We start from the raw sequence: 23,082 nt of genomic DNA, 5'->3' as shown, positions 1-23,082 counted from the left end.
TTTTCCCAGGCGAAGGAGGCGACTGTGCCTGCGATGGAGGGGTGACAGGATATGGCCTCAAGGGAGAGCCAGGTTCACCTGGCCAGCCGGGAAGACCAGGGGAATTTGGGCCAAAAGGCCCTTTGGGAGACCCAGGAATTGGGGAACCGGGCCCACGTGGGCCACCGGTAAGTAGAGTTTTCTCCATTTGCTGGTGATGGGAAATGATGCTGCCTTTTGTTGCATTGATAATATGGAGAAGATCCATGCAAGAGGAGCCTTGCATGAAGAATGGATGCCAGGATGAATCAAGAGAGAGAATGATAGATTGACAGACAGACAGATAGATCAATAGATAGGTGGACAGGCAGAAGCTCTGACAAATTCTAAATCTCAATAGAGTGGAAAAGTCTTTTAACCAGGGAAATGGTGATGGCACCAGAGGCAGCAATTGCACCTTCTACTCCTCATCGATTTACCAACAAGTTATATCAAAATCTGCATTGCTGTGAGTTTCCTGGGCTGTATGACCATGTTCCAGAAGCATTCTCTCCTGACGTTTCACCCACATCTATGGCAGACATCCTCAGAGATTGTAAGGTCTGTTGGAAATGATGCAAGTGGGGTTTATAAATCTGGGGAAGATTCAGGGTGGGAGAAAGAATTCTTTTCTGATGGAGGCAAGTGTGAATGTTGCAGCTGGCCAGCTTGATTAGCATTGAATAGCCTTTCAGCTTCAATGTCTGGCTGCTTCCTGCCTGAGGGAGTCCTTGGTTGGGAGGTGCAACATTCACACCTGCCTCAAACAGCCAAGAGTTTTTTCTCCCACCCTGGACATTATTCCACAGATATATACACCCCACTTGCCTAGTGTCCAACAGACTTCACAACCTATGAGGATGCCTGACATAGAAGTGGGTGAAACATCAGGAGGGAATGTTTCTGGAACATGGCTGTAAAGCCTGGAAAACTCACAGCAATTCAGTGATTCTGGCCATGAAAACTTTGGACAACACATATATCAAAATCCCTATTTTTGTCCCTCAAACTTGCCCTCAACTTATACACAAAGTCGGTGTATATAGAGTCCAAAAAATGGTGCAGTCTCTTGGCACAGCTGCAGCAAAACATTGTCCTATCTAAGTACACATGTCTGAAATAAATGTCTCTGCTGTCTTCCATTTCCTTTGCTGCCTCCCTTGTGTTCTCTGTAAACTGCTAAAAAACCCAGAATGTTGCACTTCTTGTTCCTTGGCTAAAGTGCCTTGTCTGTTGATGACACCCTTATAAAGATACTTTTCAGCGACATCCACAAATATAAGCACACACACAAAAATAAATCAAAGATAATATTGAAGGCTTTAAGCCTGTAGCTTGTTATTTTCATCATTTCCTTTTTCTTCTTTTTTTGTAATACTTGGCTCATTACGTCTGAGAATTTGGAAATGGCGTGCCAGATTTCTAAATGAAGCCAATTTCACTTAGACATTGAACCATTTTCTTTTGCTTTGTTCCCATTACAAACACATATGCAGAGCTTGGAAAGGTTCCAGTTTGGAAAGAGGGAGAAAGTTACAAGCAGTTGGTGTTGCTATCATGTCCACTGGTAATCCAAAGGCACTAGAGTCTGAAGTTAAGTTGCTTCCTCCCTGGTTAGTATTTGGATGGGAGAATGCCAGTAAACTAGATTGCTGTCAATTATATTTCAGAATAAGGAACTGGCAAAACTACTACTACTAATAATAATAATAATAATAATAATAATAATAATAATAATAATAATAATAATAATCTTCTTATACCCCGCCCCATCTCCCCGAAGGGACTCGGGGTGGCTTACACAGGGACAAGCCCGAACAACAACATAACATAGCATTACATGTATAAAATTTAACAGCAATTTAAAACATTCCAACAATAAACAAAAATGGCAAACAAGACTATTACTTTAAAAGCCTATTCCTTGTTTAACAAAATCCTACGAAATCCATAGAGTCACCACACAACAAGGTGTATGGAAGTAATTTTTTTCCAATTCCATCAATATTCCTCTTAAATATTACAATTTCAGGATACTTAACATGGGAAAATGAGCAGCCTTTGTGTTCCTGTTGATGTATGGAAGCTATCCAATAAATACCAAACACTGTGTTGTCAAAGGCTTTCATGGCCGGAATCACTGGGTTGTTGTGAGTCTTCTGGGCTATATGGCCATGTTCTAGAAGCATTCTCCCCTGACGTTTTGCCCACAACTATGGCAGGCAGCCTCAGATGTTGACGTTTTGCCCACAACTATGGCAGGTATCCTCAGATGTTGAGGATGCCTGCCATAATTGTGGGCAAAACGTCAGGAGAGAATGCTTCTAGAACATGGTCATACAGCCCAGAAGACTCACAGCAACCCACTGTAGACTATGTTTAGAGGGCTAAGAAAACCCAATGAAATGCTTGATATCTCTATACGTTGGAAAGTAGCTCGAAGACATATATACCCTCACAGTCCAGAAAAGTTTTCCAGTTCTGTGGTTTCTTGGGGAGTGTGCATCCTTTTGTTTGCTGACTCTTTATTTGTTTGTACCTTCAGGGTTCCATTGGTCCACCTGGTTTTCCAGGTCTCAAGGGAGAGAAAGGAGAGCCGCTCTTAGCATCCGGCGAAGGCTTCCGCGGAGATCCAGGGAATCTCGGACCCAGGGGTCCTTCAGGCATCCCAGGAATTCCTGGTCGGGATGGTGTTCCAGGTTTCCCAGGCCCACCTGGCCTTCCAGTAAGTGTATCCTTGCTCTCAGTTCCTCCCTGAGAATACAGGACTGGGGAGGTTCTCAAGAAGAAGATTGTTTTAGAAGGGTTGGAGTAATCAGATCTAAGTAAAATATTTGCATGGACTCTGGATTATCAGTTCCAGATTAAGAAGACTTGGGGCCCTTCCATACTTTTAGAAAAGCATGACCTTTTTGAGATCATAACCTTTTAGAGAAGAGCCAGAAATCCATTTGAGTAGAATCTTCTCAAGTGGTATACAAGCAAATGTAATTATTCAAGGCATTTTGGCTTCACTTGTTAAACTGAATAACCTGTTGTCTCTGATCTGTTAGGAAACAGAGAATATGCCAGTGCATAAAAATAGCAGTTCTTCAGAAGTGTTTTTTCAGTGCCCAAAAATATATCTACAATTTGTTTTATATTATGCACTCAAGAGACAAAATAAAGTAGACGGTAAAAATAACATACTGTATATACTCGAGTATAAGCCTAGTTTTTCAGCCCTTTTTTTAAGACTGAAAAAGCCCCCCTCAGCTTATACTCGGGTGAGGGTCCTGGTTGGCTTATATTTGAGTCATCTTATACTTGAGAATATATGGTACATTTATTATTTTTCTCTATTATTATTGCTACTATTACATTTATTTCACTCTATTTTTATTATTATTATTAATACATGTATTATTTCACTCTGATCTTATTATTATTATTGCATTTATTATTTTACTCTATTATTACTTGTATGATTTTCCTGTATAATAATAATAATATTATTATGACATGTATTATTTTACTCTATTATTATTATTATTATTATTATTATTATTATTATTATTATTATTATTATTATTATATTATTATTATTGTTATTATTATTATTATTATTATTATTATTATTAAAAGGATACATAAGCACATTTGCATTGAAGAAGATGAGAATAATGATATGATCAGAGCTGGACAGTCTTATTTTAAATTTGAGCTTTATGTAAATATTCAACAACATTTAACCTACTGATGCCTCAATTAATGTAATGTTATTGGTATCTATTTTTATTTCTGAAATTTACCACCCTCGGCTTATACTGGAGTCAATGTTTTCCCAGTTTTTTTGTGGTAAAATTAGGTGCCTCGGCTTATATTCGGGTCGGCTTATACTCGAGTATATACAGTATTTGGTTTACTCGCAACCTTAACGTGTTCAGCATACACAGATATACAACTTATCAGTCAGTTACAGATATGTTTGAAATAGTTTCTGTGCCATCCGGTCAAAACATCTCTCTTATAATAAACAGCAGGCAAGTGTTTGCAAGTTTGCGATCTGAGCAGTCCAAAGTCTCAAGAAGTCTGGGCTTTGTGCTGGTCCCAGAGCGGATCATGTGGTCTGCAGCCCTTCCCACAACTTCTCAGGAAAACATAGAGCAAGGAAAGACAGCTGCATACCAAAACATACATACAATAATTAAGCAGCAGGATTACGGGGTTGCTATGAGTTTTCTGGGCAGTACGCCCATGTTCCAGAAGCATTCTCTCCTGATGTTTCACCCACATCTATGAGGTCTGTTGTTTTCCAAGGCTGCAGTGTTTGAGTGGATTATTCCAAAGGCCTTCTCCAATCCAAAGAATACGAGTCTTGGTGAGACCTCTCTTCTTTACCCGCATCTTCTTCTTTTGTGTGTGTTTAGGGCGATGGGGTCTTTGGCTACCCAGGGGAGAAAGGTTTGCCAGGATTGCCTGGAGTCAAGGGCCGGCGGGGTGGAGTTGGTCTTCCGGGCGTTGGATTTCCCGGCTCAACCGGAGCTCGTGGGCTGCCGGGCGAACCAGGGTTAGATGGTTTTCCAGGACAGCCTGGTCTTCCAGGTCCTCCAGGTACGTCATTTGCCACAAAGAGGAAAATGTCTTATTCTCAGTTCATCACAAGATAGTAACATCTTTGGACACCGTAGTTTCCAAAGACTTGGAACTTGGAACCCATTTCTTCACTAACAACAAATCTTAATCCCGGTAATAGAATGAAAGCTTTCCATTATTGTTTCATTCTAATGTCAGCTTTTAAAAAGACTTTCCCTTAACAACAGCCATGTGCTTTACTGCCGCTTCCTTTATTTATTAAATAAATACTTCTTTTTGTCTATTTAACGTTGCATTTAGAGATATGTATTTCAGCTTGTGGTGTTTAAAATGTACCTTATCTGTATTCACAGGCAAAGCATTTGACAATATTCCCACTGCGATGCCCAAAGTGCACACACATTCAGTGCAAAATGAGAACCAATGGGTGACCCAGAGTGAGTCACATATTCTCAGCCCCAGAAAATAACAACAATAACAACAGTAGAGTCTCACTTATCCAACACTCACTTATCCAACGTTCTGGATTATCCAACACATTTTTGTAGTCAATGTTTTCAATACATTGTGATATTTTGGTGCTAAATTCGTAAATACAGTAATTACAACATAACATGACTGCGTATTGAACTACTTTTTCTGTCAAATTTGTTGTATAACATGAGGTTTTGGTGCTTAATTTGTAAAATCATAACCTAATTTGCTGTTTAATAGGCTTTTCCTTAATCCCTCCTTATTATCCAACATATTCGCTTATCCAACGTTCTGCCGGCCAGTTTATGTTGGATAATAATTGTATCATTATCCCGATTTCCTCTCTTAAATGAGACTCAAAGTGACACTAAAGATAATACAGATTACAGTTTGAAACCTACAACATATGAACATTAAAATAGAATTAAACACATCAAACAGTTAAAAACAAATAGTTACCGTGAAAAACTATTAAAATATGTGTTGTCGAAGGCTTTCATGAATGGAATCACTGGATTGCTGTGAGTTTTCCATGCTGTATGGCCCTATTCCAGAAGCATTCTCTCCTGACATTTTGCCCACATCTGTGACAGACATCTTTGGAGGTTGTGAGGTCTGCTGGAAACTAAGCAAAAGTGAGGTTTACACATCTATCGAAAGTCCAGGTTGAGAGAAAGAACGCTTGTCTGTTTGAGACAAGTGTGAATGTTGCAATTGGCAGGAGGCAGCCAGGCTTTGAAGCTGTAAGGCTATTCAATGCTTTTGTTTTTTCGTGTCAGGAGCAACCAGAGTTGCTTCTGGAGTGAGAGAATTGGCCGTCTGCAAGGACGTTGCCCAGGGGACGCCTGGATGTTTTGATGTTTTACCATCCTTGTGGGAGGCTTTTCTCATGTCCCCGCATGGAGCTGGAGCTGAAAGAGGGAGCTCATCCGCACTCTCCCCGGGTGGGATTCGAACCTGGCAGCTTTCAGGTCAGCAACCCAACCTTCAAGTAACGAGGCTTATATCCCCTAGGCCACCGGAGGCTCCATTCAATGCTAATCAAGGTGATCAACTGCGACAATCAGATACCAATAACTGCCTCAAGCAGACAAGAGTTCTTTTTTTCTCCCACCCTGGACATTATTCCCCAGATATATAAACCCCACTTGCCTAGTTTCCAACAGACCTCGCAACCTCTGGGGATGCCTGCTATAGATGTGGGTGAAACGTCAGAAGAGAATGCTTCTGGAACATGGCCATATAGCATGGAAAACTCACAGCAGCCCACTGTTAAACTAATTAACACACTACATAGTATCCCTTATAATGTAATAATAATAATAACTTTATTTCCCCCTCTCCATTATAGTATTTGTATCTACGACCATTTCCTCATTTGTTGCACTTTATTATGCCCCATCTATTTATTGTAGTCACATGGTCCATCCCATCCCAAGTTGCTTCCCTATTGACCGTAGCACCTTTTAACTGTCTTGTTTACAATACTCACTCACTGCACTTTATCCGGTTCGTTTTATCCTTTTTACTTGGGTGCCAAATCCATGTTTTTATGATGTTTATTATTTTTATATTTTAAAATGTTCATTTTAATTTTTGTGTTGTATTATCAGTGTTGTTTTATTTTGCTTTGTTTGTTTTATCTGGGCTTGCCCCCATGTAAGCTGCCCCGAGTCCCCTAGGGGAGATGGAGGCGGGGTATAAAAATAAAGTATTATTATTATTGTATGACACAGCAAACAAGATAGATATGCTGGATTTCGTTTCACAAAATCAGAAGTCGAACACTTCCCAAGTGTCTAGGACTGTGTGATGTATTTTCCACAACTGTGATGTCTGGTTGTTGTGTTCCAGAACTTTGTCAGTCTGGATTCGGAAGTCCCACAGTATCTTTGCATGCTCATTTTCCAATACTTTTGCAGGTTTGTGATCCCACCAGTTGTTTACTCCTGGGAGGTGGTACTTGAGGCATAAGTTCCAATGAATCATTTGGGCCACATAGTTGTGCCTCTGTTTGTAGTCTGTCTGTGCGATTTTCTTACAGCAGCTGAGGATATGATCAATGGTTTCGTCGGTTTCCTTGCACAGTCTGCATTTTGGGTCATCAGCTGATTTTTCAATCTTGGCCTTAATTGCCTTTGTTCTGATGTCTTGCTCCTGGGCTGCAAGGATCAGGCCTTCTGTCTCCTTCTTCAGGGTCCCATTTGTGAGCCATAGCCAGGTCTTCTCTTTATCAGTTTTCCTTCAATTTTGTCAAGGAACTTTCCATGCAGTGTTTTGTTGTGCCAGCTGTCAGCTCTAGTTTGTAGTGTGGTTTTCTTGTACTGGTTTTTTGCCTGCTGTGCTTTGAGGAGTTTCTGATTTTTGACTTCAATCAAAGCAGGTTCTTCACTTTGCTTTACATATTCTGCCAGGGCATCTTCTTCTTCTTTGACTGCTGGTTTTACTGTTAAGAGTCCTCTGCCCCCTGATCTTCTAGGCAGATATAGCCGGTCAACATCACTGCGAGGGTGCATGAGTTTTCTTGTTTTTCTGTCCAAATTGTCCAGTTCCACCTGTGTCCAGTTTATAATGCCATCAGTATATCTTATGACAGGTATGGCCCAGGCGTTTATGGCCTTGATGGTGTTGCCTCCATTGAGCTTTCTTTTGAGAATTTTTCTGACCCTTTGTGTGTATTCTTTGCTGACCACAGTTTTCACATGTTCATGCTTGATGTTGTCCAGCTGTAATATGCCTAGATATTTATAGGCCTCTGGGTGGTGACACTTTATTGTTTGGCCATTAGGCATATTTATGCCCTCGCTTTCAATGATTTTTCCCTTCTTCAATGCCACTGTTGAACATTTGTCCAAACCAAACTCCATGCTGATATTAGTGCTAAAAATTCGGACAGTGTTGGTCAGAGACTGGATTTCAGTTCCCGTTTTCCCATACAGCTTCAGGTCATATTATTATTATTATTATTATTATTATTATTATTATTATTATTATTATTGACACAACGACGTTGTATGACACAGCAAACAAGATAGATATGCTGGTCATACAACGTCGTTGTGTCAATAATAATAATAATTATTATTATTAATAATAATAATTATTATTATTATTATATCCTGCCCCATCTCCCCGGAGGGACTCGGGGTGACTAGGAACAAAGTCATCTCAAAATACAGTATCAATACATTTAAAACAAGAACACATAAAACAAGCATAGAAAACAAGCATAGAAACAGTAAAACATAATAAACAGTGAACAAGCACTGTTGGCTCATTCTGAATAAAAACGTTTTGGTGTTTCTGTCCCTGGGATACATTGCATTAGAATTGCCCACAAGAAAAAACCATACAAAAAATACTGATTCTCAAAATGAGAAGAGCCTAAGTCATAGCTGCCCTAAGACCAATATGAATTTTTGGTTTGCGTCCATGTCTTCTGTGCAGTGCCTGTGAATACGGGAGGTTCTCGCGCGTGGACCTTCTCCTGTTGTTGCCTAACCTGCCTCTGTTTTAACCTGTCCTCCTTTGCTTAACTGATCTAGGTGATTGCTGCTGCAGTGAGGAGGTTGGGAATGGAGTCTTAGACGCTCAGGGAGGTGAGAGCCAGGACTGGCGGTTGTCTCACTGGGGAGAAGGGGAGGGACACACCCAAAACAGCATGTTGTGTGACACTTGCAGGCATTGGGATCCCACCCAGAGGATGCGGACATTTGAGGGAACCAGGCAGCTTGCTTGTGTGTGCTTCCCCCTTTCAAAGCGTGTGCTTCAATGCTTCCATGTGCTTCTGACATCTTTGCTTATTTTTGCATGTGCGCCTCAAAGAGGCAATAGGACAAACAAAAGCAATGGCAAATTTCACAGCAGTCACCAACCCAGCTTCAAGTGTCTTAAGAAGATTCAGATACATGATTTAAATAGAGCAGTGTTTCTCAAACTCTGGTCTTCCTGGTGTTTTGGACTTCAGCTCCCAGTTGAGCCTTTGGGAATCACTAAACTAGATTATGACATCTATGCATTGCAACATATGCCAATTCAGTGGCCTTTTGAACAAAGACTGGTAACTGCATTTATTTTTATTTGCCCAAATTAGCAAAAGAAATAGGAACAGTTTTGTGGGGTGTATGGGTTTCAGCATCTCACCTTTGGCAATGCTAAAAAAAATGGGAAGGGAACAAAATGAGGCTATTTCTCCCTCCATAGTCACATCCCTTTAGACCTTTTAAAATGTTTTTAGAGGTCTGGAAGTCCTGGAATGAGCTTTCTTAACGCATGGTGCCATGCCATCCTTATCCTTGGGTGCATCTGCACTGTTGGATTAATGCAATGTGGTATCTCTTTAACTGCCATGGCTCCATGCTATGGAATCCTAGATTTTGTAGTTTGCAGCCCAGCACTCTTTGTCTTTGATGGCCTGGTAAAGCTACAGTTCCCATTAATCCATACCTTTGGGCCATGGCAGTTAAAGTGGTGTCAAACCCCATTAATGCTACAGTGCAGCTGAACCCCTTGAGTCATGAAGATACACGGGATCCTGTTAGTGATATTCACACATATATGCTATGCACACGGAATGAATGGTTTACCACCTCCAATGGATGGCTTCTGCTGAAAAAAAATTGAAGTGCCACAGAGTGATCTCACATATTAAGGTTGCACATCACAGCAGCACATTGCGCGTTGCAGCTCTGCAATTGCAATAGTCCCCAGTCATTGAGATGTAAAGTGCAACGTGGCTATTCTGCATGGGGATTGTGCAGTGCTGGCACAACAGAACTCTGCAGGAGGAGATATTGGATTGCATCCACTGTTGCAACTGATATTGCAAGCCACTATTGGGAGGAAGATGGGATATCAATCACATTGATACATTCTTCCTGAAATATCCTCAAATTGCAAAGAGCCAAGGAAAGTTTTGCCATATTTTCTTTCTGTAGGTGGAACGTTGCCCTGCGTCATTCCGGGAGCGTTTGGTCCACCCGGATTTCCAGGAGCTTCGGGATTTCCAGGTATGACATCTTATACAGGCACCGTCCTTCTCAAGGAATGCAAGCTGCAGGGTGTCATTCCACCCACAACTTTTGCATTTCTAGGGCCATTGATACAAAGGTCTCCAGTTAGGTGCTTGATGCCATAGTAAGGTAAAGGTAAAGGTTTCTCTTGACATTAAGTCTAGTCATGTCCAACTGGGGGTTGGTGCCCATTTCCATTTCTAAGACGAAGAGCCGGCATTGTCTGTAGACATCTCCAAGGTCATGTGGCTGGCATGACTGCATAGACCACCATTTCCTTCCCACCGGAGGAATTTGCATGTTCCCACCTATTGATTTGCATGTTTTCAAACTGCTAGGTTGGCAGAAGTTGGGACTAACAGCAGGAGCTCACACCGCTCCGTGGATTCGAACTTCCAACCTTTCGGTCAGCAAGTTCAGCAGCTTAGTGGTTTAACCCACTACGCCGCCAAGGGCTTGATGCCATATATTGCAGAAATTGAACCTTCTTGATCATATGTATTACACTCCTACCATCTCAAAAAGCAATCACTCGCTTCAGTCCACCATCACACGGAAAAAGTAGTTTCTGCCCATATTGCTGCATTTTCCTCTTTTTTTTTAAACTACCCAATAGTGGAAGTGCGAAATCTGGCGATTCTGTGGGGAAAAAAAATCTAGCAAGTTTGCATGGCTTTTTTCCCCCAGGATCGTATGGTTCATAATTTCTACTATTGCTTTGGCTTACCATTGTGATAACTTTTAATAATCGTAACGGTTTTATTTGTACTGCTGGTCACCACAAATTTGTCCTTGCGGAGCATCAACTCCTAATACCATGCACTTGAATGCTCACAAGTAAACACCATAAAGCGATACTACAAGGAGGAATCCAGCAGTTTCCAAAACACCTTAAAGTATGCGTCTTTTCCCACTTCTAAGTATATAGAGACACCTGAAGTTGATAGTTATCCAGCTCCAAAAATGTGTATGATAAAGTCCTAACTTCTACTCCCAACGTTGTGCTCTCAATTAGTCTCTGAGGTGTTACGAGATCTCTTTGCAGACTGATATCCCAAATATAACATGCCTAGGTCTGTTTGAAGTAGTGGTTCTCAACCTGAGGGTCCCCAGGTGTGTTGGCCTACAAGTTCTAGAAATCCCTGCCAGTTTACCAGCTGTTAGGATTTCTGGAAGTTGAAGGCCAAAACATCTGGGGACCCACAGATTTAGAACCACTGGTTTAGAGTAACCTTAGCATGAGTTAGCGATGGACTGTCTTCTGTGTTGGCCACAGAAGGACAGCTGGGCCAAATATCAGGCTTTGAGGAGGACCAGGTGCTCTTCAAGACCACTCTTGGTTGAAGAAGGACATCCTAGCTTAGTGCCAGGCAATAAGACTTGGTGCTGGATGTGGAGGGTACAAAGAGTTCTGCAAATTGGTGGTACATGGATATAGAGGTGGCGATGGCATCCCTCCAAGAAGCAGACACTTAATGGATGTTTCCTCCTGTCCAGGACGCAAGGGGAGCAAGGGTCTCCCAGGTATTCCTGGTCAGCCGGGATTCAATGGCATAAAAGGACCGATGGGCACACCAGGATTGATCGGCCTCCTAGGAATGCCAGGTAAGGTCTGGTTAACAGTGACCACATGACTGAAGCAACAGTGAGCATTTATTAGATCCTGCTCCGTATCCAAGGACCCAAAGATGGGATACAGTCAATTAAACCATCTAAAATAGTTTGAGACTATATCAAACCATTCAACCAAGGCAATCTGTTACATGCAGGAGAAGTGACCATCGCTGATGCTATAGCATTCATTCCGCATAGAAGATTTGGTTCCACCTCTTACAACAGTGTGATACAATAAGTTTAGGTAAAGGTAAAGGTTTCCCCTGACGTTAAGTCCAGTCATGTCTGACTCTGGGGGTTGGTGCTCATCTCCTTTTCTAAGCCGAAGAGCCGGCGTTGTCCGTACACACCTCCAAGGTCATGTGGCCACTGGCATGACTGCATGGAGCGCCGTTACCTTCCCGCCGGAGCGGTACCTATTGATCTATTCACATTGGCATGTTTTCGAACTTCTAGGTTGGCAGAAGCTGGAGCTAACAGCGGGCGCTTACTCTGCTCCCGGGATTTGAACCTGCGACCTTTTGGTCGCAAGTTCAGCAGCTCAGTGCTGTAACATACTTTACCACTGTTATAAACCCCATATTTCAGGTTACAAAGCTCAGATTTGTGATGGTTACCTTAGTTTAACAATATAACCACACACTATAGTTGTAGCAGTTCAATAGCACTTTTAATACAAGGCTTCCCTCCTGTGAGGTCTTGGGGTTTGTAGTTTCCTGAGTAGTGCTTAGACTGCTCTTCCTGGGAACTCTATAATGTTTTTGTTCAGTGGGTTTCGTTATTATTAGTATTACCTGGAATTTGGTGTCACTTACAGATGTGTTACTTGAAAAGACAGCATGCATAGCAGTTTGAGCATTGGACTGTGACGCTGGAGACCAGGGTTCGAATCACTGCTCACTGAGTGAGCTTCAGCAAGTCACACTCTCTCAGCCTCAGAGGAAAGCAATGGCAAATCTCTTCTGAACAGATCTTGCCAAGAAAATCCTGTGAGAGGGTTATCAGAAATGACTTGAAGGCACATCCCAAGAACAGCATAGACCCTAGTAATAAATGATCTGCATGTTACAGAATATTAAACAGAGAGAGATGATAATGCAAACATTATTGAAATCTTGATTTTCTTCTTACTGATATGGCTTTAGGTTTTCCGGGTATTCGTGGTGATCCAGGGATATCAGGACCTCCTGGACCGGATGGGACAGATGGCTTTCCGGGGAAACCAGGCCTTCCCGGTTTACCCGGAGCAAAGGGTCCCCCTGGGGAAGTCTTTGGGGCTGAAAGCGGAGCGCGGGGTGAACCCGGGAGAACCGGATCCCCAGGGGAAAAGGGTTTTGCGGGGGATCCAGGCCTCCCAGGACCGAAAGGTTAGTTCTGCTGCTTGTCTTGTCTGACGAAAGAGTGTGTCACCTTGCAGCTAAGGTTAATGTTTCATGGGAGACTGTTGATGTTATTGCAGGCATGCCTCAATTAACCGAACTTCGAACAAAGATGCTCCTTTATACAACTTTCCCTCCTTGCTTTCTGTCTAGTTTTTAGCAGCATCCACATTGGGAGGATGGTGAAGGAGGACTGGTGGAACATACACCTTTGCAGTTGGAGCAGTGTGTCTGTCATTGGCGATGCAACAAAATCTAGTGGAGAGGAAAGGCGAAAGCTGGCTCTCCTGCCCCAAAATGTCTTCCCTGTCCCTGCCAAGCTCTGTTTCTCTGTTTTCAGGTTTAGATGGGAGGCCAGGCCTACCGGGCATCAAAGGAATTTCTGGTGATCCAGGTCCAGCAGGTTTTCCTGGACTGCCAGGGCCTCGGGGCCCCGTTGGGCCACTTGGCATCAAGGGAAAAGCAGGTCCAGCTGGAGTCATTGGCTTCCCAGGATCCCAAGGTACGTAATGCCTCAAAGAGAAAAGGAGTGTGTAGCCTTCTACTTCATCCCTTCATACATGGAGTCTCTCTCCTCTGGTAGCTTCATGGTGGTGTCCCATCTCAGTAGACTAGAAGATACCTTGAGTAGATTGTTGGCTTCTTTTGGGAGGGAATCAAACTGAATAATTACGCTGAAAGACCTACAAAATGCAAGCAATAAAAACTATTTTATCAGGTTGAACTCTACACACCCTTAGTGGGCCATTTTGGAGATCTTTTGGAGACTCAAAAGCCTCCAAAGGACTCCAAAAATGGTCAAAGAATCCACAATGACAACAAAAAAAATCTGCCAGTTTGACTTCCTCGCCCCACAAGACCCATAAAAACACTTTAGGAATCCATAATATCTCAGTGTTTTGTGAAAGGCTTTCATGGCCGGAATCACTGGGTTGCTGTGAGTTTTCCGGGCTGTATGGCCATGTTCCATCACGTTTCGCCCACATCTATGGCAGGCATCCTCAGTGGTTGTGAGGTATATTGGAAACTAGGCTAGTGAGATTTATATCTCTGTTGAAATATAGTCAGCCCTTCACATTTGAAAATTCTGTTTGCAGATTTTATTATTCTCGGATTTGTTTGATATGGTCTCTCTCTAAAAATCTCCAGTGCAATTCTTTGGTCAATGGAAGTTGGCCATGGAGTCACACTTGAGAAACTAGACATCCCTACAGAATTTTTTTTTTGTCCAGTAACAAAAAAAATGGCATTTTAAAAATTCATATTTTTTCTACTTTTGTGGAGGTCCTCAGCAAATTTGGAGAGCTATCTGCAGAATGTATTTCCAAAACCCCAAATGGCATTGAATCACCTCTGCTCGTATTGTAAGCAACCATATGGCCAACAGTGGGGATGATGTGGGATGAGGGAAATGAATTTACCTTCCTGGAGTTTCCCACTTCTGCTATATATGAACAATGGCACAAAGTCCTTCTAGTTGTGGACTCAACCATTTGGAGCAAGTTGTCTACTTGACTTGGCCTCAAAAGGACACCTTATTGTACTTCTGTTTGAAGTGGAGAAGATGCTAAAAGGTTGATCAGATGAAGGACTTTTCTTTTCCAGAATGCTGTTTATCATTTACTAACTTCCATCATCCACATTCATGCTTTCATTGCAGGCATGACTGCAGAATGTAACTTTTCACCCTCCCCGGTCTGTTCTCACTTTTCTTTCTCCAAAGCATGGCTGTGGTTTCTCCATCTTTATCTGCCAGTTGCTCAGAAACAGGGACATCCTCTTTGCGCTTTAGGAGATTGGACAGCTCCTTTGTTCCCTTAGTGAAACAATGCAAAAAAAATAACTGAAGATATTTAGATTCATCTTTTGCTTTGTGTGCTGTGCTGTCTTTTGAAAATGGAGTTTTGGAAAGGATGGGTGGATGTCAAAGGTTTGGTGAATTGCAGCCTTTAGTTTCTCTTGGATTGAAAAATGAATCAAACAAGGAAACTTTGAATATTTTGGACTCTAAATCCTACAATCCCTCCGCATTGGGGATTCTGGGGATTGGAGTCAAGAGGTTCAGAAGTTCCCCACTTCTACCATATAGTTTAAATTACAGTAGACTCAATTAACCAGCACCCATGGGGATTGATAGATACTGGATATGTGTAATTTCTGGAGGCTTGAGAGTTAACAATAAAAGAAACCTATTACTATACCCCATACTTTGCCATCACTTAAACTCTGTATGGACTTGATCTTAATACTGAAATATTCCAATGTATAACATTGAACAGAGTAATTAAAAGCAAATTAAGATAAAGAAAACCTCAACTTAATGCAACACTATTTTGCTGTATTATAAGAACTGATGTTATTTTATTTTTTATTTAAGGTATTATTCCTTTGATTTTTCTTGCTAGCTGCTTGAGAGTTTTTCTGGTTCCTTGAGTTCCAGTTAACTGCCCTATAACTTAATGTTCAACCATTAATAAATGCCCAAACCCAGGAGTTTGGGGCATAATTTTGCCTTTCTTTTGCACATGAGTGGGGCTGCTTGGTGGAAAGTTGAACTTGGAAAGGAATTCCTTCTCTGTGACCAAAGTTTTCATGGAAAGCCTGTAAGAGTATTGAATCCAGATTAAAGCCACTTTCATATGGGGAAAGGAAGGGACCCCTTGGAGGTCTTGAAGCTACGTGTGAAAAGCTTGCATATCAAGCTGCCCACAGCTATTATATTTATTTATATCCCGCTTTTGCCTCTTTGATTGAGATGCAAAGCAGGATATAAATGTGTGCGTGGACAGGTGTGGAGTCCTAACATTGTATTCCATGATCATCCATTATGTTTCACGGCCTTGTGCTTTTCTCCTTGTCCCTCTGTGTGTCCGTCTTTGTTTTTTTGGTTTTTTTTTTTTTTACCTTGCCGTGTTTCTCTTCCATTTACCACCAACATTTCCGATGTCACACTCTTTTGGTTTTGGGGTTCTCCAAATAGGCTGCCAAGGTGAGAGCGAAAACAAACACACAAAAGGCCTTGTAGCATAAAAGCTCCTGGACTAACAGCTGCCTAGCTTTTAATGCTACGAGACGCACATTGACTGTAGGTGACACCCCTTATTATTATTATTATTATTATTATTATTATTATTATTATTAAGTCCTGCCTCTTTCTCAGTCCAAGACTCAAGGCAGTTTACACCAGCCATCCAAGTTAAGGGTGGGAATCTGTGAATTGTAGTCCGAAATAAAATTATCATTATTGTTATTATTATTATTATGCTTATTTATACTTTGCTTGTTCTCTCCACAAAGGATAGCTTCCCAAGCTCTGCCAAAATTATTCCAAGCATAAGGGGTTTCACTCTCGGCACTTGTGTAGTGGTGTAGGCAGTAACCTTCCTAAGCCTTTTAATTGTTAGACGACTAATGCTTTCTATTTTACTTTGGCATTTCTAAACCTTAGAAAAAGGCTGCATGATTTTCCATTTTGAAGGTTTCCCCTCATGTACCAATGCAGTAAAATGGCTTGAACAGCGTACAAGGAGGGAGAACTGAGTGAGGAAGACTCCAACACGAAGAGCCTTTGTTTGTCTCGATTCAGGTCTTCCTGGAGAAAAGGGCAAAAGCGGGGATCCTGGTCCACCCGGTCCTGCCGGCATGAAGGGTTTCACAGGTCTCAATGGTCTTCAAGGGCCTCTCGGGGAGCAAGGATTTCCCGGATCGCCTGGCCCTTCGGGTCCGGATGGGAATCCAGGTTTCCTTGGACCTGAAGGTAACAAACGTCAATATTAAAGGTCGATTAGACCAAATATATGTGTGTGTTGTATTGGGGGAGAGCCAGCATGGTGTAATGGATTTAGCCTTGGAGACATGGGTTCAATTATCTATCTATCTATCTATCTATTTATTTATTTTCATTATTTGTATTAAACGTCACTTATACAAGACAGGGAGCCTCTGCTGGCTCAGTGTGTTAAAGCGCTCAGCTGCTGAACTTGCAGACCAAAAAGTCCCAGGTTCAAATCCCAGGAGCAGAGTGAGCACCCGCTGTTAGCCCCAGCTTCTGCAAATGTGAGTAGCTCAATAGGTACTGCTCCGACGGGAAGATAACAGCACTCCATGCAGTCATGCTGGCCACATGACCTTGGAGGTGTCTACAGACAATGCCAGCTCTTTGGCTTAGAAATGAAGATGAGCACCAACCCCCAGAGTCGATCACGACTGGACTTAACGTCAGGGGAAACCTTTACCTTTTTATACAAGACAGACAACATATAGAGATATTATATAAGCTTTTCTCATCTTTTCGGTATCATTGGAGAGGTTGCTGTCTCTCCATCTCCTTGCCGAAGAGCTTTCTTTTGTTCATAAACATTGCCTAAAATATCTCCCCACTTAAGTGCGGTTCCTCTTTATTTACTCACATTGCTGTTTTCGATCCGCTAGGTGGGCGGAGAGTTGGGCTGAAGGTCAGGAGCTCAACCTGACCAAGCTTCAAACTGTCAACATTTCGGTTGGCAAGATTTACAGCAGCTGCAGCTGGTGATTAACCTGCTGTGCTAAAGCCGGCCCTCTTGGCCATAGAAGCCCACTGAGTGTTGGCCTTGGGTAAACTACACACTCTCAGTCCTAGAAAACCCTGGGATAAGACCACCTTAGGTTCACCATGAATTGGGAATGACTTGAAGGCACAAAACAACAGCAACCACAAGATCTTTCCTTCCTTAGGTCTTGCAAACTCAAAGCAACCGTTGAGTCCATCTGTCTGGAACACGGTCTTCCCCTTTCCCACTGCCTTCCACCTCCCCAAGCATTATTGTCATACCATATCATCATGTGACAGTCTCAGTTCAGTTCAGTGAGAGTAAGACCCTGCATGATGTAGTGGCCTGAATTTTTGAGATCTGGATTCAGTTCCGCTCTCTGCTATGGAAAACCCTCTTAGTGATTATAGACAAGTCAGATCATGACAACTCTTCTCTGAATAAATGCTGCCAAGACGTCACTAGTCATAGTTTACTTGAATATACATAATAACATAATATTTTGGTGGGAATTATGCAGGGTTTTAAATGACAGTTGATTACCTTGGTGCATTTGGTTAAATAGAGCAAAACATTATTTGGGTGAAATCATTGGAATGTTGGACCTATTAGAGACTGGTGTTGTTGTTCTTGTTGTGTTTATATTTATATTTTCCAGTAAATTTTTAGTCATTATCATTTTCATTTATACCTGTACTTTCCCCAAAAATGGGGACTCGGAGAATGCATATCTTGGCAACAATACAGAAGATGCTGAAAATGCTATTGGAAACATGTATTGTCAAGCCTATAATGTATCAACTAATACAATCATGGGCAAGCTTTTGCGCTTGGTGTGTCAAAATTCACCCAAAAACCTAGCATGACTTGGGTGGTGTGTCACTTCGAGAAAAAAACCATAATTTCGCACTATGTATAATTTAAATAACAAAAATGTATAATTGTAATATATAACTGTATTTAATAAATCAAAAACTATTTACTACCATTATTTCCATGTACAACAATCTATGGTACCTCTTGCAGTTTCCACGCTGATTTCTCTCTATTCTAGTTTCAATGTAGTCATGAGTAATGAATAACAATATAATAATATAATAGTAATAATATGACAATATACTACAATAATAATAGAATAATAATAGAATGATATAATGATAATCTCTCTATATATATATATAAACTAGCTGTGCCTGGCCACGCGTTGCTGTAGCAAAGTGGTGGTGGTATTGGTTAAAAATTGTTGTGGAATTTTTATTTGACGTTATTTGTATTTTTAATTAATGTTATTGTAACTTATTTTTTATTTATTATATTTTATTATTTTGTTGTATTATTTTTAGTTATTTTGTTGTAGTATTTTATTGTATAATTTTAGTGTTTTAATTATTTTAGTGTTTATTATTATTTTTATTGTATAATTTCTATTTCTTTTATTTTTTATTCTTTTATTAACACTGGGCTGAGTGGGTTGCTAGGAGACCAAGTGGGTGGAGCTTAGCCTTTTAACTGGCAGCAATTGGATAAAAACAATTATTTCTCTCCCTCTAATTAGGACTTTATTTTTCTTTTCTTTTTGTTGTCGGAACCTAGGGGCAAGGATGGTGGGTTGTGTTGCTAAATTTCTAGGTTCTGGGGCTTGTACTTTTGTTGTTTAGTGCGAGGAACGGACACCATTACTCCTTTATATATATAGATGTAATGTGCATAATTCCCATGGAGTAAACAACAAGACCACTGAACCAAATCACACCGAATTTGGCCACAAAAGACATAGTCATCCAATGAATCTGCATGCGGCAGCGTGTCAGCAAAAATGGCTAGGCGTATCAATGCTGACACGCGTGTCATAGGTTGGTCATCACTGAACTAATATTTGTTGGATACACCCTAATATTTAGCAACTTACTTTATGGTAACTGCTAACAAATTCCTAGAGATAACTTTTTCCCCCTCGGTGTGGGTAAGTGAAACTGTAGATACGGGTTCGGCAGTTACATCGATCTTACTTCATTGTGCTAAACTAGTTTGCCTGGATAAGGATTCTCTTGATTTCCTCCTTGAATATAGGAGAAAAGGGCTCGGCGGGTGTTCTTGGCTTCCCTGGCATGCCAGGTCTTCCTGGAATCGCTGCGGCTGATGGTCCAAAAGGAATCCCTGGAGGACCAGGAAAAGATGGGGGCATCGGATTCCCTGGACTCCTTGGCATGAAAGGTGGGTCCAGAAGCTTGGGATGGGGTGACGTTTTAGAGATGAGCCAAGAGATAAGCACTCTCCTGACTCTGTGTCTAGAAGTGGGCTTACTTGATGAGGACTCGAAGTCTTGCTATGCCACCATGGCAATATGTTTGATGCAGGATCTCAGCCGATATCTCTATGTCTCTTATTTTCCCATCGTTAGGAGAGAGAGGTAATCCCGGACCTCCTGGACCCCCAGTTTTCACACCCCCAGAACTGTCTCTTCTCCTCAAGGGAAACAAAGGGGAGCCCGGCTCTTTTGGACTTCTAGGATTTCCAGGACCTAGAGGTACTCTTTGGCATCTACTTTGCAATATCCAGTTTCTACATTAGTCTTTATCCATGAATTCATTGTCTGGTTAATAGTACTGACCAACAGATATAAAGATTAGAATAGAGATTGTACATTTCTTAGTCAGCCATATGGTTTAAACTGACACTATTACTACTGTATTTTAATCTTTGTACCACGTGTTTAACAAATGCATTTAATAGTAATGTGTTCTAAAAATACGTTTGTTAATGTATGTTTTTATGGTGGTGTGTTTTGACTGCTTTGTGCCCCTCTAGCTATTAAGGAGAATTGGGTTATTATTATTATTATTATTATTATTATTATTATTATTATTATTATTATTATTGTATGACACAGCAAACAGAATAGATATGCTGGATTTCGTATCACAAAATCACAAGTCGAACACTTCCCAAGCGTCTAGGACTGTGTGGTGTATTATTATTATTATTATTATTATTATTATTATTATTATTATTATTATTATTATTATTGTATGACACAGCAAACAGAATAGATATGCTGGATTTCATATCACAAAATCACAAGTTGAACACTTCCCAAGTGTCTAGGACTGTGTGATGTATTTTCGGATGATGCGCGCAGATCCCAGCAGGGTGGCCTTTTGCAGTTGACAGATCGTAATTTTGTCAATGTCTATTGTTTCCAAATGCCGGCTGAGATCTTTTGGCACGGCACCCAGTGTTCCCATCACCACCGGGACCACCTGCACTGGTTTCTGCCAGAGTCTTTGAAGTTCAATCTTGAGGTCCTGATAGCAGCTGAGTTTTTCCAATCATCAATGTGACTGTCACCTGGGATGGCGACATCAATTATCCAAACTTTTTCTTTTCCACAACTGTGATGTCTGGTGTGTTGTGTTCCAGAACTTTGTCAGTCTGGATTCGGAAGTCCCACAGTATCTTTGCGTGCTCATTCTCCAATACTTTTGTAGGTTTGTGATCCCACCAGTTCTTTACTGCAGGGAAGTATTACTATTATTATTGTTATTATTATTATTATTGTATGACACAGCAAACAGAATAGATATGTTGGATTTCGTATCACAAAATCACAAGTCGAACACTTCCCAAGCGTCTAGGACTGTTTGATGTATTATTATTATTATTATTATTATTATTATTATTATTATTATTATTATTATTATTTGAAACACAACAAGATGAGTCACAGCAGACACTCCGCTGGCTGTTGTATTGGATCTCATGTCGGACACTTCCCAAGTGTCTAGGGCTGTGTGATGTATCGACGAATAATCCGTGCAGATCCCGATCAGGTGGCCTTCTGCAGCTGGCAGGTGGGGATTTTGTCAGCGCCGATTGTGTTTAAGTGCAGGCCAAGGTCTTTAGGCACTGCAACCAGTGTGCCGATCACCCCTGGGACCACCTTGACTGGATTGTGCCAATTCAATCTTTAAATCCTCATATCGTGCCAGCTTTTCTAGTTGTTTCTCCTCAATCCTGCTGTCCCCTGGGATTGCAACACCAACAATCTATACTTTGTTTTTTAACACGATCATGAGGTCAGGAGTATTGTGTTCCAATGAGGTCAGGAGTATTGTGTCCAGACCCTGTCTGTCTGAATTCGGAAGTCCCAGAGTAGCTTGACATGTTCATTCTCTGTAACTTTTTCCGGCTTGTGATCCCACCAGTTCTTTGTCACAGGCAGATGGTATTTGTGGCACAAGTTCCAATGAATCCTCTGAGCAACGGTGCTATGCCTCTACTTGTAGTCTGTCTGTGCGATCTTCTTGCAGCAGCTGAGGACGTGATCTATTGTTTCATCTGCTTCCTTGCAGAGTCTACATTTGGGATCTGTCATCAACTTTTAAATTTTGGCTTTGATGGCCTTGGTTGTAATGGCTTGTTCTTGGGCTGCCAGAATCAGGCCCTCCGTCTCCTTTTTCAAAGTTGTTTTGCCTATTATTATTATTATTATTATTATTATTATTATTATTATTATTTGATACACAACAAGATTAGTACAAAGCAAACAAAATCACTATGCTGGCTGTTCATTATTATTATTACAGTAGAGTCTCACTTATCCAACACTCGCTTATCCAATGTTCTGGATTATCCAACTCATTTTTGTAGTCAATGTTTTCAATACATTGTGTTATTTTGGTGCTAAATTTGTAAATACAGTAATTACTACTTAGCATTACTGCATATTGAACTACTTTTTCTGTCAAATTTGTTGTATAACACAATGTTTTGGTGCTTAATTTGTAAAATCATAACCTAATTTGATGTTTAATAGGCTTTTCCTTAATCCCTCCTTATTATCCAACATATTCGCTTATCCAACGTTCTGCTGGCCTGTTTATGTTGGATAAGTGAGACTCTACTGTATTATTATTATTATTATTATTATTATTATTATTATTCAGGATTCTGACATCCAAAATACTCCAAAATTATACACATAGGTGACCGAAATTGTGACACTTCTGCTTTTCTGGTGGTTCTACAGATATTCTGTATATTTTGTATCTGGTTAACTATCTACATAATAGAGGGTTTTTTGCCCCCTTTTACCACTGGGGCTCTTCTTATTTTCTTAAGCAAATCTCCATTTGATGCAACTTTCGGTTAATTCAAATCAGAAATGGCAGACTGACGAAACTGCTCACCTGCCCTTTTTGCAGAATTGTTCGACTCTCCTTGACTGTCCCTTTGGTCGCTTTATTTCTGCAGGGGACAAGGGACTCCCTGGGCCCCGGGGCCAACCTGGCTTTCCAGGAATCGCGGGGTCACCAAGCAGAGCGGAAGGACCACCTGGAGACTCGGGTTTCCCAGGATCATTTGGCCTTCCCGGTTTTCCAGGACAGGAGGGCATTACTGGCATTGTAGGGTTCCCAGGGATGCCTGGAGAAAGCGTAAGTATGTTCACCTCTTTTTCCAGCTAATGTGTCGGGTTCTCTT

At 41.2% G+C, this 23,082-nt stretch overlaps 1 protein-coding gene across 7 annotated transcripts in view; it reads left to right on the top strand.

Annotated features, from left to right (window-relative positions):
• col4a6 (collagen type IV alpha 6 chain) overlaps positions 1-23,082 on the top strand; it is a 175,418-nt gene that overhangs the window by 122,446 nt on the left and 29,890 nt on the right. For 5 of the 7 annotated variants that reach the window (XR_010001086.1, XR_010001087.1, XM_008114678.3 and 2 more), the window contains 13 exons: positions 10-167; positions 2,564-2,743; positions 4,428-4,611; positions 4,947-5,030; positions 8,613-8,666; positions 10,005-10,076; positions 11,577-11,684; positions 12,839-13,060; positions 13,413-13,574; positions 16,659-16,829; positions 19,672-19,815; positions 20,003-20,128; positions 22,855-23,036. Coding sequence is in view for 5 of the 7 variants with exons in the window: in XM_008114678.3 (XP_008112885.2) it covers positions 10-167; positions 2,564-2,743; positions 4,428-4,611; positions 4,947-5,030; positions 8,613-8,666; positions 10,005-10,076; positions 11,577-11,684; positions 12,839-13,060; positions 13,413-13,574; positions 16,659-16,829; positions 19,672-19,815; positions 20,003-20,128; positions 22,855-23,036 (1,847 nt within the window). In the remaining 2 variants the exon portion in view is untranslated. The remainder of the gene's footprint in view (positions 1-9; positions 168-2,563; positions 2,744-4,427; positions 4,612-4,946; positions 5,031-8,612; positions 8,667-10,004; positions 10,077-11,576; positions 11,685-12,838; positions 13,061-13,412; positions 13,575-16,658; positions 16,830-19,671; positions 19,816-20,002; positions 20,129-22,854; positions 23,037-23,082) is intronic. The other 2 variants (XM_062964025.1, XM_062964026.1) reach the window with 2 other exon arrangements.

The sequence above is a fragment of the Anolis carolinensis genome, unplaced genomic scaffold (assembly GCF_035594765.1).
Source record: "Anolis carolinensis isolate JA03-04 unplaced genomic scaffold, rAnoCar3.1.pri scaffold_12, whole genome shotgun sequence".
NCBI classification, from domain to species: domain Eukaryota; kingdom Metazoa; phylum Chordata; class Lepidosauria; order Squamata; family Dactyloidae; genus Anolis; species Anolis carolinensis.
The sequence above is the reverse complement of the archived record's forward strand: the minus strand, read 5'-3'. Positions and strand labels throughout refer to the sequence as shown.